The sequence below is a fragment of the Diabrotica virgifera genome, chromosome 7 (genome assembly GCF_917563875.1).
Source record: "Diabrotica virgifera virgifera chromosome 7, PGI_DIABVI_V3a".
Taxonomy (NCBI): Eukaryota; Metazoa; Arthropoda; class Insecta; order Coleoptera; family Chrysomelidae; genus Diabrotica; species Diabrotica virgifera.
Window position 1 is genome coordinate 223165854 of NC_065449.1, and position 21134 is coordinate 223186987.

Sequence of the window (21134 nt, forward strand, 5' to 3'; positions counted from 1 at the left end):
AGTTAATAGGTAAAAAAACATGAAAAAATGTTAAGCAGGGTTTTGAAGGTGCTAAACGGTAGAGGAGTGATAACTGATGATAATTCCGTGAAGACGTACAGCTAATTTTTCTTCTTCTTTTTTTAAACAGTTACAAAGAATGAAAAACTCAGTTTTTTGACGATAAAACGTTTTTTGTTCATTTTAGAGAAAAATGTTTCAAAGAAATATTGTAGACCTTAAAAAGTTCTTTAATTTGGTGGGACACATATTGAAATATATATACAATTGACCGAGATAATTGCAAAAAACCCTCATTTTTTGCACTAATTTATAAATATTGATAACTTTACTTTTTGCATAATGATATATAATTTAACTACTTTAAATTATGCTATTTAATGGGCTATTTAAGTGTGCCAAATTTCAACCAGATCGACCAAATAGTTTATAAGTTATTCAATTTGTTTATCCAAGAGAGCAATTGTTTATACAACTGTTCTTGCCCTAACAGTGACTCTAGAGATATTTAGCAAGTCGCAATCAGTTACTCGAGACTCTATTTTTAAGATATATTAAAAAAATTTAATATTTTATTAAAATTGTTATTAAAAAAACCGTTTGAAAAAGGCCCTACTTTTTAGGTTATAAACAATTATAATAACTTTGACAGTTTTTATGTCACACGTTTGCATGTAGGCTCACTGAAAAGCTGATGAAAAAATACATATTAAAATAGAAAAATTAATTGTATATGACTAATATGAATGAAGTTATTATTTTTTTAATAAATCAATTTTGCCTTGTTTATAAACATTAAGAGCTGAAAATTGAACATATTGTATTTATGGGAATCTATATTTTATGATCCAGTGTATAGATTGCATAGGCAGTGAAATAATAAAAAAACTTATTATTATAACGGTATCGCTAACTGACGGTACTCGTGAAACACCACCAACGAAAGTGAAGGTGGGAACTGTTCGAGCTTCGCTTCCTTTTTTGGAAAAAAAAACTGCAATAAATTATCACCTTCCATAGCTCGCGCAACCTTCTTTTTTTAACTGGGTTAGCTCAAAAAAATAATAAAAACTGTGCAAATTTCAACTTCCGGGAAAATGGGAAAATCCCGTGAAAATCAATTGATTTAATTATACTATAAAAGTTATTGAATTTTACAAGTATTTCGTAAAAATTCTTTAAATTTTATTAAACAAAGTATATTTTTTATATAAGTATAAAATAATTATAAATTAGTACAATACAATATTTATTTATTTTAATTGCAATAATTAAAAGTATATAAAAGTCCTTAATAGTTTTTAAAAAATTAATTTTTGTTTTATTATGATTTAATTGAAAGAAGCTATTAATATTTGTCTAGGTAGGCATCTAATAAGTATAAAAATAAAAAATAAAACATTGTTTATGAATTTTAATTTGATTATTCTAGTGAACATCTACAACTTCTAAACTTCTCGGCAAGTTACAGTTAGTTCATTGTCTACAAAGTCTGACTCGACATCGTCAAGAACCACTGCAGCGCGTTTGCAACATTTTTTCTCCTGTTCTTCCACTGCACACTCTGCACAGTGTGTACAAAGATCCGTACAGTTTGTACCATATTTTTTACAGCCACATCTTGTACTTTTGCAACCCGTTAAACATTTACATGCTATTTGTTTTAATATCACTTAAGGAGTCAAACAATATAAGGTGTAAATGGGTTCAAAATCCATATCAGTCTTTTTCTATCCATATTGGGTATGGGTAGCATCCAGTTTTTTACCTAACCAGTGTTGTAATTGATGATAAACGCAATTTTTTTTCCCTGTATTTCTTACAAATTGTAAAAATCGTAACTCATTTAATGCCAATATGTTATTGTGTTTTTTTATATGTAACATCAATTGCAGCAGAATACAAAGCAACAATGATATATCCGTTTTTCATGATGTCCTCCTTGTTAGCATTCTCGTCATAAAAAATATTTATCAGATCTAAAAAGTTGTATCACACCCAGTAAAACTATATAAGAAGAACCCAACGTATTTTCTTATATGAGATTGTTTAAACCTATTACAACTATAATAGATAGATAGATTGTCCTTTTTCGCTTTTTTTTTTCTTTCAAAATATATGTAATTGTCCGGAACAGAGAGTTGCGTCAATACTATGATTATATCGGTATCATTACAAATTATTACAACGATCTTGTCAGGTTCATATGTATGTTCGTAAAGAGATGTCTGCACTATTAATACGTCTGCATCTTCATCTGCTACTTTAGTTCGGTACCCAGATTTGTTGAGCTCTGCACATAAAAGTTGAATTAATTGTAAATTGTTTTAAATTGGGATTCCATTCTAAAAAATAAAACGAAGCTATTCTCACCTTCACATTCGTTGGCGGTGTTTCACGAATACCATCAGTTTAACGGGTCATGAGTAGTCATGACTTTTTATTTTTTCACCGCATATGCAGTATATGAAGTGGATCATAAAATATAGATTTTCTTAAACAACTCATTCAATTTGCAGCTCTTAATGTTTATAAACAATGGAAATATGATTTATTGAAAAAAAAAATTCTAACTTGATTTATATTGGTCACATAAAATTCTTTTTACAATTTTAAAGTATATTTTTTCACCAGCTTTTCAGTGAACCTACATACAAGCGTGTATCATAAAAACTGTCAAAGTTATTCCAATTGTTTATAACCTAAAAAGTAGGGTCTTTTTCAGACGGTTTTTTTAATAACAATTTTGATAAAATCTTAAAACATTTTCAATACATCTTAAAATTAAAGTCTCAAATAATCGATTGGGATTTGTAAAATATCTCTAGAGTCACTGTTAGGGCAAGAACAGCTGTTTAAACAATTGCTCTCTGGGATAAACAAATTGAATAACTCATAAACTATTTGGTCAATCTGGTTGAAATTTAGCACATTGAAATAACCCTTTAATTGGCATAATCTAAAGTAGTTAAATTAAATATCGCTGGGCAAAAAATACAGTTATTAACATTTATAAATTAGTGCAAAAATGAGAGTTTTTTACAATTATCTCGGTCAATTCTTTATATATTTTAATACTTGTCCCATCAACTTAAAGAACTTTTTAGGATCTACAATATTTATTTGAAACATTTTTCTCTAAAATGTACAAGAAACGATTTATAGTCAAAAAAAGAATGTGTGTGTACTTTGTACGCACGTAAGAAGTTATACTTCTATTATATGATTATATGATTATAAACGAAATTAATATACTTTTTATTTATATTTTATTTAAATATTAAATTAATTTATACTTAATACTTCTCAAACATTTTTATTAAAACAGTGCCAAAAATTAAAATAATAAAAATATAAAACACACACAAACACATTAAAAATGCCACAAATGATTTCTGAACATTAATTGTCGGAAAATTTTTTAACTAAATACGTATTTTCTGAAAATAAAATTATATAATAAATATACTTACAATCATAAAATATATAAAAAAAATAAAAGTTTCTATTGGGATTCGAACCAACTTACCACGCGGCTGGTATTTGCGTTGTATTGGGATTCACTCGCATTAAAACTGCGCCACAGAGGCAGCTTGTCATTATGTGCGAAGATCGTCTAACTAAACAGATTACCCTTTTGACATTTTTAACTTATGTAAATCAAATTATTTTGATTTTGAATTGAAATGATTTAGAATTGAAAAAATACAACAAAACATAGGGTAAGAAGACAATATATTAGGTGAATATTGATAGAAATTTTGATGGTAATCAAATTATGTAAAAAAAAGTATTACATACTACTTTTGTATTTTGGTAGGTTCAAGGTAGGTATCGGAGCCCGTATAACGACTAATAAATTTCGCAATCACTTGCGTCGTGCAAAGTGGCTATGTTCAAATATCATAACAAAATTTGATCAACTATTTATAAAACACTTACCAGTGAAAGATTCTTTAGCTTTGAATAAGCGAGATCTGCGGCACTCATACTAGGCACAGTTTGATGAGCTTTCACATTGGCATGCAACAAACATCTCTTCTATGTAAATAAGTCCAAAAATATAATATGAACACTATTTAAAAAGGCAGTATAACCATTAACTAACTTTTTGTTTGTTGTTTCTCTTCCTACAAATTTTAAAACGCAACAAGCATACATTATAACCAAACACAGTCCCACAGCTGTGCCACAGCTGCCATATTGGATAATTTTTGTCATGTCATTTGAACATCCAATCAGAACAAAGTTATAATGCGCATGCGCCCGGTCGCTAGGTTTTCCCATATAAAATTTCACCGTCATTACGCCCGTAAAGAAGTATAACTTCAAAAACTGAGTTTTTCATTCTTTGTAACTGTTTAGAAAAAAGAAGAAGAAATATTAGCTGTACGTCTTCACGGAATTATCATCATTTATCCCTCATCTATCGTTTAAAACCTTCAAAACCCTGCTTAACATTTTTACGTGAAATCGATGAATTTTTTCCCTATTAACTGGTGTATTATTGCTCTAAAATCGGTTGAAATATGCAAATGAAATTTGGTGGGCTTTAAGAGTTAGTTATTGCGCATTTTTTGACACACAATTAATAATTTTATATTCACCATTGGCGTGCATACGGGTTTAAATAATGTCTAGATTGTTTAAATATTGTCATAAAACACCTAAACAAGATTAATTAACTTATTAAACTTAATACGAAGGAATTAACTTACTAAACACAACATTAGATTAACAACCAAAGTGATAACAAACGAATTGAATGAAATTATACTATTAGCAGAAGAACAACAAGGTTTTAGTTCGGGAAGGTCATCCACTGACGCTATATTTATGAGGCAAGTTCAAGAGAAATCGTTGGAATACAACAAACCGGCATATTTATGTTTCGTGGACCTTAAGAAAGCATTTGACAGAGAGATTTATTTGTTATACTCGAGAGAGATACCTCTAGGAATAATTAAAACGATCAAAAACATCTACCAGAACAACACAATAAAAGTAAAGGTGGAAGATGGACTAACTGACCCAAGTGAAGCCGGCAATGGGATAAGACAGGGGGATTCCTTGAGTCCTTTACTGTTTAACCTGATCATGGATGAAATAATAAAGAAAGTAAGAACTAAAAAAGGATACCAAATGGGAGAAAAACAACTTAAAATAAACGATGCAATATCTCAAAGGGAAGTTGATTTACAACATATGCTGCACCAATTTAACATAACCGCCAGAAAATTTAACATGTTAATTTCCTCAAAAAAGACAAAATGCATGTTTATAACAGCAGATCCAATAAGATGTAAATTGGAGCTGGAAGGTTAGATAATAGAACAAGTGATGGAGTTTAAATACCTAGGCATCACACTATCTAGCTACGGGAGGCTTGAAACAGAAGTGGAAGAATCAAATGAATAGAGCAAACAAGCTGCAAGTTGCCTGAATGACACAATATGGAGAAATAAAAATATCGGAAAAGAAATGGAAGGCAGAATTTAAAAAACAGTCATCAGACCAATAATGTGATACGCGGCAGAAACACGACTCGACATAGAGAGATGACAAACGATTGCTCGAAACAGGGGAGATGAAAACCCTTCGAAAAATCGATTGAAAGACTCTATGGGACAGAACTAGAAGTACAGATATACCTACGACGGAGATGCAAGGTGAACGACATTAATAACTCGGTAAGAAACAGAAGAATATAATGTAATGACCATATAAGCCGAATGACAAGAAATAGAGTAGTAAGGACAGCGAGAGACGGTTCCCCAATAGGAAAAGGATCAGTGGGAAGACCACGAAAACGATGGAACGACAATTTACTGTAGGCACATTGAAAAAACAGAGTCATGTCTATACAAAAAGAAGGAGACGAAGAAGAACATCTAAAAAAGCGAAAAACTTCACTGTAGCAGAAAAATGAGATAACTACTTATAGTATGGTATACAGTGGAACCCCGATAAGTCGGCCCCCGATAACCCGGAAGTCCGGCTAACCCGGACTGATTTTTATCAGACAAACATTTCAACAATAAAAATGTATCTAATATAATATTTGAGAGCTAATAGGTATTTGTGTAATTTGAACTATATATACGATAGTAAAAATGACTCATGGCACACGACGTTCATTGTCATGTTATCGGAAACAACAGGCACCTGTAGTATCCTTTATTTATTTCAAAATATCTTAGCATTGTTTAAAAAACACTTAAAGACTATTAAAAAAATTCTTTTTTAAACAATGGACTTAGTCTTCACTGTTATTAAATAACATAACATCGTTGCGATTGAGACCGTATTGTGTGTAGTACAGTCGTATTGTTCGCTTCCGTTCTGTAATCGTTCGTAAATCTATTCAGATTTTGTGTTTGCGTGTTTTTTGTCTACGTAATGGCAACAAAACGTAAAAATGTTGTACTGACAATGGAAAAGAAACTAGAAGCATTAGGTAGAATTGATAAAGGCGTAATTATTACGTAATTTAGATGTGTACTGTGCATATATATTTCATGTTATTTCAATTATAACGGAGTTTATCTGTAAGTATACCGTATTTTATTAATTTTTACCATTTTCTCTGGCTAACCCGGATTTTCGATAACCCGGATCGGCCGCGGTCCCGACTAATCCGAGTTAACGAGGTTCCACTGTAGTTAGACCCAAACCCAAACATCCAAAGTGAAAGTTATCCTCCAACACCAAATTTTTCTATATGGTCCACATAATGTTCAGAAAAAAGTCACACCATTTTGAGCGTCGGGCTTGGGGGGGGGGGAGAGGGGGGAGAAATCTGCAAATTCGTAGTTTTTTACGTTTTTCGTCAATATTTCTAAAACTAAGCGGTTTAGCATGAACAACCCTCTACACAAAATTGTTCTGCATTAAATTTGAAATAAAAAAGGTCCTATAAATAACCCTTCTAAAATGAACGGTTCCAAAGTTACGGAGGTAGTATAGTATAATTGGTCCAAAAAAAGGCCTAACCCAGACATCCATAGTAAAAGTTTTCCTTCAACACCAAATTGTTCTATATGGTCCACATATTGTTCAGTAAAAAGTTACACCATTTTGAGCGTCCGGTTTGGGGGGAGATGGGGGAGAAGTCGGTAAATTAGTAGTTTTTTAAGTTTTTCTTCAATATTTCTAAAACTATGCTTTAGCGTAAGCAATGTTCTATAGAAAAATGTTCTACATAAAATTTAAAAAAAAAGGTACTATACATAATTGTTATAAAATCAACGGTTCCAAGTTACGGAGGGTGAAAGGTGGAGGTTTTCGATACTTTTTATATCTACCGATTTCTCCCCCTCTCCACCCCAAACCCGACGCTCAAAATGGTGTGATTTTTTTCTGAACATTATGTGGACCATATAGAACAATTTGGTGTTGGAGGATAACTTTCACTTTGGATGTCTGGGTTTTTGGTATAGTTATATCATAAATATTGCCCAAAAAATATAAAAAGTATCGAAAACCTCGACTTTTCACCCTCCGTAACTCTGGAACCGTTGATTTTATAACAATTATGTATAGAACATTTTTTGTTTTAAATTTCATGTAAAAGATTTTTGTATATAACATTGTTTACGCTAAAGCATAATTTTAGAAATATTGACGAAAAACTTAAAAAAACTACTAATTTACCGGCTTCTCTCCCATCTCCCTCTCAAACCGGACGCTCAAAATGGTGTAACTTTTTACTGAACAATATGTGGACCATATAGAACATTTTGGTGTTGGAGGAAAACTTTTACTTTGGATGTTTGGGTTAGGCCTTTTTTTGGACCAGTTATAGTTTACTACCTCCGTAACTTTGGAACCATTCATTTTAGAAAGATTATGGATAGGGCCTTTTTTATTTCAAATTTAATGTAGAACAATTTTGTATAGAAGGTTGTTCATGCTAAACCGCATAGTTTTAGAAATATTGGCGAAAAACTTAAAAAAACTACAAATTTACCGATTTCTCCCTCCTCTCCCACCCAAACCCGACGCTCAAAATGGTGTGACTTTTTTCTGGACATTGTGTGGACGATATAGAACAATTTTTTGTTGAAGGATAACTTTCACTTTGGATGTCTGGGTTATGCCATATTTAGGATCAACTATACTATACTATTAAATGTTTTTTAATTTACCAAAATCATCAAAAATGTCAAATTTTTATAGATTTTGATTGACCTTGCAGGATCAGAAGATATTCGTTAAATGCGTAAAATTATTTTTTTATTACTCAACCATGCAGACTGTAAACAAATTTTACTACAGCGATAAATAAAACGTACACGAAGGATAAATAAAAATGTTTGAAACAAAGGAAGAATTTCAATTTTTTTATAATTTTTAGGTCCGTTGCGAGATTGGAAGATAAAGTCAGATTTAAATAATTGATCGCAACTTTTGGCACTATACCGACGCGGAATTATAAACTTGACATTTTTCGCATCATACTAATGCCTATTGTTCCACATTTTTTTATAACATCTTCTCAAAAACTGATCGATGTAGGTATATGTTAAGAAGTGTAGACCATATCCCTGTTTGACCATTCTTTTGTTGCGATTATTGTTTGTGTTATTTCATTTCCTATCTTTATTTACACCTGTGTTTCTTTATATAGTCTTCGTGTGCACCTATTTCTCTCTAACGTTCATTCTTCTCATTGCTTCCCACTCCCACAGTTGTTGCGCACGCTATCGTATGCTTTCTCCAACTCGATAAAGATCATACACCGGGTGGTGAATCGTAAAACGGGCCATAGGAAACTCAATGTAAAATTCTAAACTGTTGAAGTCCTGCATTCCTAATTATTTTACATTAAAAGTCATAAGAAAGTATTTGTAGAGGATTGTTAATAACAAAAGTTAAAATTGTTCTACGATTTAAACACATTCCAAAATTTTGAAAAATATAAAATACATTTGCCACAGTAGGTTATTATTTAACTAAGTAGTTACTATTTAACTATCAATGCGCACACTATTGACTGAATAAAACATCTTGATTATTAATACCTTCTCCTTAAGTGAGATCTTACTAACATTATTGCCTTTTAAACAATTAATAAATGATAAAATAAAAATAATAACAGTTTAAAATATTGTTGCACTGTGTGTGGCCTAACTTTGGCGGGATACTCTCAAAAATGAATTTCATTTTTACAAAATTTTGGAATATGTTTAATTCGTAAAACAATGTTGACAGTTGTTTTCAATACAGATATATATTCTCTACAAATAGTTTATCATGTCTTTTGATGTAAAATATTTAGGGAAACAGGAATTCAACAGTTTAGAATTTTACATTAAGTTTCCTATAGCCCGTTTTACGATTCACCATCCGGTATATGTTTCAATACTTTTCTCTTTGTTCTTTTATATCACTTGTTTCATGATGCATATAAATATATGATCCAGACATGAGCTGGATTTTCGGAATACAGCTTGTTTTTCGCCGTAATGCTCCAGGTGTTGTTCCATTTTTTCTAAATCTAAAGATATTCTTGCTGTATTCTTGGATGTTCTATCTCACCAACACTATCCAAAATATACCTCGAAGCAGCTCTCAACAAATGGAAAAAAAAATGTATGAATATGGGCATACCGCTAACGGACTCAACTTTGTACACGCTGTGCTTTGCGGATGACCAAGTGATCATCGCACAGGACTTGGAAGATCTTACTTACATGATGCGAAAACTATTAGAACAGTTTACAGAGTGGGGTTTAAAGGGTTTAAAAGTAAATATGGAGAAACCTGAATACATGAGTATTGGAGGAGACCAACATAGCCTCCGAGTAGAGGAAAATTAAGAAAAAAAATTATATGAAGACTACAAATACCTGGCAGTAAAGATCACTCAAGACGGAAAATTAGATGCAGCTATTAAGGAACAAGATATACAGGGAAAGAAAAACATATTCTTACAAACAGCGTACTGTGGGTTAAAAACATCTCTAAGAAAAATGAAATGAACTACTTCCTCCGCCAAAATAAACAAATATCCGAAGACGTAACTGCACTTAATAAATTCTCAACTGGCAGTGACCACCGCATACTACGAGCCAAAATAGAAATAAGCAAACTAGAGACGCAGAAATCTAGAAGAAAACCAACTGCTATTGACGATAGCAGAATAAGACAAAACGCAGAAGAATATAGACAGACTTCAAGGGAAAACTATAAACAACAAGTAGCAAAGGAAGAGTCAGAAATTAATAAGATTAATGAAGAAATGAAAGAAAAGCTCTTGGAAGTGGGAATGAAAACTGACAAAAAACTAAGAACAAAAGAAAATGGATTAAGTAGCTGGATAGTTAAATTAATGGAAAGTAGCCGAAAACTAATAAGCGAAAACAAAATACACACAGTAGAATACGTAGAACTAAACTAACTTATTAGGAGAAAAACCAGAGAGGATCTAAGAAAACACACTGAAAATGAAATCGACGAAGTAATTGAGAGAAATAAGGGCCTAAAATGCTTACGACCAAATTTAGGGAAACCACTACTCATTTCAATAAAGGATGAAACAGGACGGGAAGAGAGGAGAAAAGATAAGATATCAGAAGAAGTAAAAAGGTTTTATCAAGAACAATACACCTCAAAGAAAGACGCGAACTTCAACACTCAGGAATATATCAAGAAAACAATCACGAATATAAACTCAGAAACATTACCAAAAATAGAAAATTATGAAATAGAAGCAGCACTATCACAATTAAAGAACAACAAAGCACCAGGACCAGATGGAACCTTTGCTGAAATGTTGAAAGAAAGGAAAGAAGAAATCTTACAAACATTAAGAAATCTATTTAATCAGTGTCTACATAAAGGAGAAATACCCGACGAATAGAACGAAAGTCCTACAATCCTGCTATTTAAGAAAGGCGACAGAAAGGTCATAAAAAATTACAGACCCATCTCACTGCTGTCGCAAACATATAAACTATTCATGAGGATTATCAACAACAGGCTAACACACAAATTGGACTCGTATCAACCAGTAGAGCAGGCAGGATTCCGAAAGGGATATAGCGCCACTGACCATCTTCTAACAATTAGGACACTAATAGAAAAAGCTAACGAATACCATATAGATATGCATTTAGCGTTCGTTGACTACGAAAAAGCATTTGAGAGCGTGGAAATATTTGCAATAGAAAAAGCTATAAACAACTGTAGAATAGATTCCAGATACAGAATGATAATACATAATATACATAAGAAAGCAACAATGACAGTACAATTGGAAGAAACCACAAAACCCATAACAATTAACAGAGGAGTGCGACAGGGAGATGTTATTTCTCCTAAACTATTTATATTAGCACTGGAAGATGTTTTCAAAACAATGGAATGGACAAACATGGGAATAAACATAAATGGAAAGAAACTAAACCACCTAAGATATGCAGACGATGTAGTAGTGATAGCATCAAGTTTTGAAGAACTACAAACCATGCTAACCGAACTAGCAAATGAATCCGAACAAAAAGGTCTAAAAATGAATTTTGCCAAAACAAAAACAATGACAAACACACAAGATAATAGAAACGTAATACTAAACGACACCACAATAGAAGCGGTTAAAGATTAAATATATATTTGGGACAGATGATAAAAATAAATAAGAAAATCAAACAGCAGAGGTAAAAAGAAGGGTCAGATTAGCCTGGGCAGGATTTGGAAAATTAAAATGGGTGCTAAAGAATAAAAAAATACAACAATACTTAAAAACAAGAGTGCTTGATACTCCCAATTCTCACATACGCATGCCAAACATGGACCTTGACCAAGGCAAACACCGATAAAATAATGAAGACACAAAGAGTCATGGAGAGAGCAATGTTAGGAGTAAAACTGACAGACAAAAAGCAAAACAACTGGGTAAGAAATAAAACGTAAGTCAAAGACGCAGGACAACATATAGCCAGGCTAAAATGGAGCTTCGCAGGTCATAACGCTAGACAACCGAACAATAGGTGGAATACCACGATACAACAATGGAGACCATGGACAGGAAAGAGAGCAAGAGGACGACCCCAGATGAGATGGGGAACGACATTAAAAAGATAGGAGGAACGCACTGGAAACAGAAAGCACTAAACAGAAGCGAATGGAGGAAATTGGGGGAGGCCTATGTTCAAAATTGGACGAATTAAAGGGCAAAAGAAGAAGAAGGAAAATAAAGAATTTATAACACCATAATAAAAAGCTGTAACGAAATGATACCTCGGCAAGCGATGAGCTGCTATTACCAGAGACGACCGATGGAGTGTCCGTGTTTGCGCATTCCTTCTCCATAGCACCGCTGCGATGGTTAGCGTATTGAACAAACTATGGCTCAACAGCTGATGCTCGCGTATTGAACGAGCTTTAGCTGGCTTGGCAAAGATGCACCGTTTGTGAGGTGGGACTATGGCTAGGTAGACGCCACCGTAGTGACGTGGAGTCTTGCCGCAATCGTTATCGCAGTAGGCGGTAGTAGCAAGGAGCGAGTGACTGCATTGTCTTCAGGCTATGTTGATTTAACGTAGCAATATTGTTATTGTATAATTGTATGGTTTATCGTATTATTTTAATGTTGCTGATATGATCGGATGGCTGTAATAAAGTTTAATATTGTTTTTCCTTTGCAGAAGATGGAATTATATTTTATTTTATTTGTTTTAAACTGTATATAATTATCTTTAATATATTTGCTTTATTTTTAACTTGTGTTTTACTGAGTCTGTCGTCCTTAAAAGAACTACCCGTTACAAAGCAACATATGGATGCGAAGTTTGGCCCCTAAAAGACAGAACAGAGGTAATGCTTAGAGCAAGAGAAATTGACTTCTGGCGTCGTTCGGCGGGAATATCTAGACGCGAAAGAATAACAAACGAGAGAGTCCAAGAAATCACGGGGGTTACGCATACTACTGTTGTGGACATCAGGACGAAACAACTCAGCTGATACGGACGCGTAATGAGAATGCCGGAGAATAGAATACCAAGACAGATCCTCGAATGGCAACCAAGAGGAAAGCGCAGACCAGGAAGGCCCAGAAGAAACTGGAGAGAAGGAGTTGATAGAGAAATCAGGGACAGAGAACTCGAGGACGATCTTTGGAATGACAGAACGAGATGAAGATTGGAAATCGGAAGACGTCGAAGAACGTTGGGAACCGATATTATATACACTAAGCGCCAAAATTAACGCACCACCTTAAAAATGGGACATTTTTAATGTCTGATATTTCCTAAACCTGTTATCCGATTTTAGTGATTTTTTTAATATTTTACATCTTTGTTCTTCAGAAATATCAATGTAATAATATTGTTGCTAAACATATAAGTGTCATTGTATACCGGGTGTAAAAATGATAGTGTGTTTTTTCCTTAAAGTTTGGAACACCCTGTGGAATATTCTAGCGTATATAAAATATTGAAATTAAAACTCAACTGTAACCTTTAGCTATCTTAATATTCTGCTTTTTGATTCATTCGCTTATGATGGATAATAAAAAAGTTAGGTACTTTAACAACTAGCAACGTTTTTCATCAATACAGGGTGTTTCTAAATAAGTGCGACAAACTTTAAGGGGTAATTCTGCATGAAAAAATAATGACCGTTTACTTTACAAACATGTGTCCGCAAATTCTTCGTTTCCGAGATACGGGATGTTGATTTTTTTCTTACAAACTGACGATTTATTTATTGCTCTAAAACCGTTTGAGATATGCAAATGAAATTTAGTGGGTTTTAAGTGGTAGATATTGCGCATTTTTTGACGTACAACTTAGAATTTTATATTCACCATTGGCGTGCGTACGGGTCATATTACCCGTATGCACGCCAATGGTGAATATAAAATTCTTAATTGTATGCCAAAAAATAACCAATAACTACCTCTTAAAACCTACCAAATTTTATTTGCATGTCTCAACCGGTTTTAGAGCAATAAATAAATCGTCAGTTTGTACAAAAAAATTCAACATCCCGTATCTCGGAAACGAAGCATTTGCGGACATATGTTTATAAAGTAAACGGTCATTATTTTTCATAGAGAAACTACCCCTTAAAGTTTGTCGCACTTATTTAGGAACACCCTGTATTGATCAAAAACGTTGCTAGTTGTTAAAGTACCTAACTTTTTTATTATTTAACATAAGCGAATGAATCAAAAAGCAAAATGTTAAGATAGCCTAAGGTTACACTGAAGTTTTAATTTCAATATTTTATATAGTCTAGAATATTCCACAGGGTGTTCCAAACTTTGAGGAAAAAACACACTATCATTGTTACACCCGGTATACAATGACACTTATCTGTTTAGCAACCATATTATTACATCGATATTCTTGAAGAATAAAGCTATAACGTATTAAAAAAATCACTAAAATCGGAGAACAGGTTTAGGAAATATGAGACATTAAATATGTCCCATTTTTAAGGTGGTTCGTTAATTTTGGCGCTTAGTGTATATGGAAGGTATTCTTGCTATTGAGCTCATTTAACTGATCCTTCTATTAGCAGTCATTCTGCCAAGGGAAATATTTTTTTTCTCGGATTTCTCTTGAATCTCCTTCATATTTTCCACAAAAGTAGTATTTTGTTACATCGGCTTCTCTAGTAGAAGCACTTCATTTTTTTGTTACATCTAGTTTTGAATTCTTTTCCTACTTCTGTTGGAGTTTATTTATTCAACCAACTTTCCTATCTTATTCTCCTTAAATTCATTCCAACAGAAGTTCCTGTTCTTTTTTGTTACATATCCTCGCTTGTTAAAGAACATTTATGTTGTTCTGAAGCTATTTTCTTGTGGCATTTTTACAATTTTAACTATTTATGGGAAATAAGCCACAATATTATTAAAAAAAAATTTTTATTAACGTTTCGACGCCCAAATCGGGTGCCGATTTAAAACATTTATATTCATTAGAATATAAGTAAGTAATGAATTGAAGTTCACTTCACTTTTCATTGCTAACATTTTTGGGTAAATCTAAACAATATTTTGAGTTTATGGAAATACGCCTGGCCCTTAACCTGTTTTTATAAAAAATCGGGGAGAACTTTAAGTTGCGTTTTTAGGCTGTGACGATATTAATTTGTGTGCATATTTTTTCATTATGTATGTTGCAAATGTTTGGAATATATTCGTTAATTCGTAAGCCAGCGACTTGAAGTAAAAGTCCTGAAATACAGGTAGATTTTTGTTTTTAAATTATGGTTTTTGTTTCATTTATTAATTTTTAATAAATAAAAAATTTCCTACCCAGCTGAGATTTGATTTCACGACCGCTGAATCCAAAGAGAAAATATCTTTGAAGTACAATTATCTAAAATATTGTATAGGTACCAAGGTGGTGTGAAATACAACAATCTACAGGTCGAGCAAGTCTCGTAAATTTCACGATTGCGAGCCACGCTTCACGCAACCGTGTTTGCGTACTTGTGTTTCAAGTTGCGTGGTCGTACGGAGTTATATTTACCAAATTTAAATATAATCGTTTTCAAAATTAAATCAATATGTCAATATGGCTACTGGGCTACTGGGTGTAAAAGATAAATCTTATTCTATCTGTTCTTAACGAGTTTTAGATAATTTTAGTTGTATTTCTTTGTAATTTTGTGTTGTACAAAGATTAATTTAACATTTTCTCTGGAAGTATTAATTTAGAAAGATAATATGCTTCATTGGTGTTGTGTTTTGAAGTGTGAAATGTGATAAAGTCAAGATAAAGTTCACTTTTAAACTGAACTAAATAAGGTATCTGAGAGACAACAATGGTTAAATGCAATACAATGTACAGGTTTTACTAGCGAAATGAAAATTTTCCTGTCCTGTCTGCTGTAATCATTTTATATCTGGTAAGTTACAATTACAACAGTAACGATTTTTGAAGATGTTAACATTTTAATCTTATAGGAAAACCAGCCGACTTAATAGATAATAACAATCTCCAGATTGGGTTCCTTCAATAAATATGGTCTATAAACACAATGAAATAAGTTCCCCAAAATCTAAAATGGAGTGGTATCAAAGGAGAATTAAAGGGAAAAATATTCATATTGAAATTATTTATAAGGCACTGGACTGTCTTAAATTCTACAATAATACTAGGTGGGTAAATGATTTTAGACATTTTTCATTAAGATTAAGTAGATTTTCATTCAGTAGATTTAAGACTTGTTTACACGGGTAGAGTAATGATGCAAGTACTTGATAGAGTAGAGTAACTCTACCTGTAAAAATGCTCAGCACAGTAGAATAGCTGGTAGAGTGTATAGTTGGAGTTAAAGTAGAGTGACTAGCAACCTATGGCAAAGTAACTACTCTATGACCACCACTACTGCCAAAATGTCTACTCGGCTGCACACTCTACCCATGGAACACGCTCAATTATGGCAGAATAGAGTAGGTAGGAGAGTACATGGGGGCGCTGTCATTCTGGCTGGAATTGTGTTTTGTGTAAATAGTGAAAATGAAGTTCACCGAAGATGAAACTTTAAAACTTGTAGAGCTATAATACGGCGAATACCAGTGTTTATGGAATTTAGGTAGTGTATACTACAGAAATAAAAGTTTGCAGCAAGCTGCGGAGGATGAAATCGTCGAAAGAATGGCAAAGGGGGCTTTGGAGTAAACAAGCTTAAGCAAAAAATTAAGAATTTAAGGTGCACTTATAATCAAGAGTGTTTAAAAATACAAAAATCGGTTTCACTATACTAGCATCAGTATTATACTTGTACTCTCCTCACGTGAATGGTATCAAGCCATTTTTGGTAGAGTACTACCACTACTCTACTCTCCTCAAAACTCTACCCATGTAAACAAGTCTTTAGAAACAGTGGAAAATGAGGTAGCTAGGAGAGTAGTAGTAGAGTAAAATATACTGGTTTAGCAAATTGCAATGTTTTAAGGTAATACAGTAGCGATAAACAGGTAGCCAAAACGTGTTCCAAGATTGTCAGTGTAATTTTGAATATTTTTTCGAGGCATTTGGCACACGTATTCGTAAAATAATAAAGAATGGCGGTACAGAGCCCAATTTGAAAAATATATTAATATGTGGAAATTACTCTGTAATTATACAATATTTAAAAAATGAGCCTGTACCGCCATTAAGAAGAACAAAAAAATACACTTTCTTCAAATAAACTTTTTTATCCGATGCCTAGATTTTGTGTAATTTTGGAACTACTAATGAAATAAAAAATTTTAGTAGTTCCAAAATAACACAAAATCGGATAAAAAAGTTGTATTTGAAAAAAGTGTATTTTTTTGTTCTTCTTAATGGCGGTACAAGCTCGTTTTTTTTATATTGTATTTAATTACAGAGTAATTTCCACATATTAATATATTTTTCAAATTGGGCTCTGTACCGCCATTCTTTATTATATTACGAATATGTGTGCCAAATATCTTGAAAAAATATTCAAAATTACAGCCGCAATCTTGGAACACATTTTCGCTACCTGTTGATCTATACTGTTTCCTCTTAAGATAGTTTTAATAGTTATTTATGATATAAGTATTAAATTTTAAGACGCGCATGTGAAAGTTAACTTGAAAAAATAATTTTATTAATGTTTTGACTTCCACATCAGATGTCATTGTCAAAATACAAAATATTCATTATTATTAGGTTTGTTCTAGCAAACGGTCAAACTAGTCAAAAACCATCAGCAAACAGTTGGTCAGTAAAAGAACATAATACAGTCACCAGTGCGATCCCCTCTACTCGCGCTGGTCCACTATTCGCTGATGGTTTCAAACTGATGCTAGAACAAACCTATTATTATTATACATATCATTATCTGTAAATAATATTTCTTCTGATTGTTAATTGTAAAGGATAGAAAAATTACCATTTATTTTATTTTTTTTAGAATCAGCTGAGAGAAGTGGTCTACAAAAAAACCAGGAAGGAAACGGAATATGTGGCTACGAAAGGCAAAAGAAAGGTTTACAAAGCAAATGTGACACATTTTTTTGAAATATTTAGGAATATCAGTAAATTGCATTAAAAAAATGTATGAAAAGATTTTGTTCAATAAAAATGTTTATATTTATCAAGGATGTATTATTTGGTATGGCCACATATCGTCAGTGATGTAATAATACATCCTATCTGTTTTTTCATGAGTTTTGTAAGAGAGACTAAAAACTTGTCTTAGGGTCACCTCCTGTTTTCATATGATATTTTTTGACTTGTTTTGTAGTAAATTAAACTATCTATGAACTACAAAACAAGTCAAAACTTACATATGAACACAGGAGGTGACCTTAAAACATGTTTTTCCATCTCTCATACAAAACTCATGAAAAAACAGATAGGAGGTATTGTCACATCAGCAAGGATGTACAGTGATGAGTGCCCTAATAACCGGCAAAATATTTAGTTGTGAGATAAAAAGAAATGAAACTAGTCGAGCTGGGAAATTTAGCGAAATTAACCTTTAAATTTACGTTATATTGATCCCACCTTTACACATATCGGAGGAGTATGTCAACTAAAACTGTCACTGTGACAGTGGTAGTTTCCAAACTCGTCTGATACGTCTGAAGGTGGTACACAATCAATACAATCTAAATGTATAAGTTAATATCGCTAAATTTCCCAGCTCGACTAGTTTCATGTCTTTTTATCTCACTACTTAATACATCTTTTGTGCTATTTTGCCGGTTATTAGAGCGCTCATCACTGTATTTCTGGTATATCCAGGGAATGTCTACAAAATATATTTTGAATGTCCAGAGAACATTCGTGGACATTCATGGAATGTTCCAATAAGACATTCAGGTAATGTTTAAAATGCTGGCACAGGATTTTCCTGGGATGTTCTCAGGGAACATGTTTTCGGGGATATTCCAGGAATTTTTCAATGTCTGTGTACCTTCTATGGACCTATATGGAATATTTTGGTGTTATTACCGCCGCACTCCACTTGTGATTTGTAATCAGGAAGATTGAACACATTGTTTCAAATACAAGTCAATCCATTTGTGACTAAATAATCATGGATTGACTTCTATTTGAAAGAATGTGTTCAATCTTCACAACTACAAATCGCAAGTGGAGTCCGGCGCTTAGGGCTACTTCCTCTTCGGTATTATGTATTATACTACAGAAATCAGGAACTTTCCTTCTAAATATATGTATGCATCTTGGCCATCAAACATATTCTTCCAAACATTTTTTTAAGGGGTCTTGTGGGTAAAAAAAGTGACTTTTTAAAAAAATTATATCTCGAAAACTAAAATTTATTTTTATTTATAATTGGAACATGTAAAAGTATAGTACTTAAGGTAGTCTCAAAAAAAGTTTCAGCCAAAAATATTCATTTTTGTAGAGTTTAAGTTTTTTTGCGTTGGCAGCATAACTAAGTCCAGTCTCATCTGAAATCAAAAAGTTTCTTGTAGTTTATACCTCTGGCTAGAATATGAACGAAGGAATTAAAAAAAAATGAAATTTGAAGATTTTACATAAGTTTAAACACATTTTTGACCCCAATTTTTCTCATTTTTAAAGTAGTTTTTTTTATAAAACAAAAATGACCTCATCTAATAAAAAATCCTTTGTTGATTCACTAGCCAGAGGTATAAACTACAAGAAACTTTGATTTCAGATGAGACTGGACTTGTTATGCTGCTCACGGCAAAAAAGGGCTGTTGTCGAAAAATTGCAGTCAACTCTACAAAAATGAATATTTTTGGCTGAAATTTTTTTGAGAGTACTATACTTTTACATGTTTCAATTATAAATAAAAATAATTTTTAGTTTCCAAGATATAATTTTTTAAAAAGTCACTTTTTTTACCTGCAAGCATTGATTATAAATATTCCTCTGCAAGACAACAACTTAACAAATTGTTGATTTCAAATTGTAACAGTTGTTTTGCAAAGTATGCTGCCCTCTTGTATTTTCTGTGTTATCTTCATCATACAATTACTTCATCTAAAAACTTTTTGCGATATATTCGCAACAACAAAAACAAACAAAACAAAAAAAAATAAAACAAAAGTTTAACCACCTTCACACCACAGAATCAAGCAATCAAGTTACACAAATTTTCAAACACCTCACAGCGTCTCAAGTACGATTGCGCGAATTGGTAAATATAACTCTGCACGACCACGCAACTCGAAACACAAGTACGCAAACACGGTTGCGTGAAGCGTGGCTCGCAATTGTGAAATTTACGAGACTTGCTCGACCTGTAGATTCTTGTGTGTGAAATATGGATTTTTCTTGGTTTATTTTATATTTAATTTATAATTATTACTTATTAAGTTTATTTTTAATTGCAGAAGGTGGATGGTGGTACACTAATTGCCACTCCAGCAATCTCAATGGAAAACATATGGACAAACCTCTTCCCGATGCCTATAAATTTCATGGACTGAACTGGGATGGATTTAGAGGACATGATTATAATTTAGCTGCTTCAAAAATCATGATACGTCCAGTTGTATAATGAATAATACATTTATTATTATATACCTCATCATAGGTATATATTTACTAAAAATCTTACTAATATTGTATCTTATATTTGCTTAACCAAATAAATATTTTATGGTGTTCACGATTTATTTTGTTCAATTATGGTTTTGTTTGAGATAAACTATGTAGTTTATGCTAGGCTAAATTGTTTTTCTATGGATGCTATACAATGTTCAACTTCTCTCACTACTTACATACATTCAAAATGAACAATTTCTCAGGCAGTGAGAAAAGTCGGCCATTGCAGTGAGAAATATTTTTTCTCACGGGTTCACCGCCGGTTTACATACATATGATCGCCATTTCCATGGTATCATGCACAATACAAACACAATTATTTTTGTCAAACAAAATGTGTTCAAACTTGTCAAAACTTATCAAAAATTACCTTTTAAGACTTTTCAACTGTGAATTTTAATTTTAAATAAATAAAGTATATAAATATTAAGAATATTAAATACCTATGTGTATATATGTATTTTATTTCAATTTAGGCATATATTATACCTAGAAGCACCTAAATTATTTAATTTTGAAATTTGAACTCTTGACAAAAACGCATCCATAGAAAAAGTACAGTGTACAACGCGAGAGAAAATGACATATTTCTCTCTCGCTTGATTTGCG

At 32.4% G+C, this 21134-nt stretch overlaps 1 protein-coding gene across 2 annotated transcripts in view; it reads left to right on the top strand.

Annotated features, from left to right (window-relative positions):
• Positions 1-20587, top strand: part of LOC114324254 (techylectin-5B) — a 46932-nt gene extending 26345 nt beyond the window's left edge. For both annotated transcript variants that reach the window (XM_028272049.2, XM_028272048.2), the window contains exon 6: positions 20312-20587. In XM_028272049.2, the coding sequence (XP_028127850.1) occupies positions 20312-20478 (167 nt within the window). In that variant the 3' untranslated portion in view covers positions 20479-20587. The remainder of the gene's footprint in view (positions 1-20311) is intronic.
• The last annotated feature ends 547 nt before the right edge of the window (positions 20588-21134 follow it).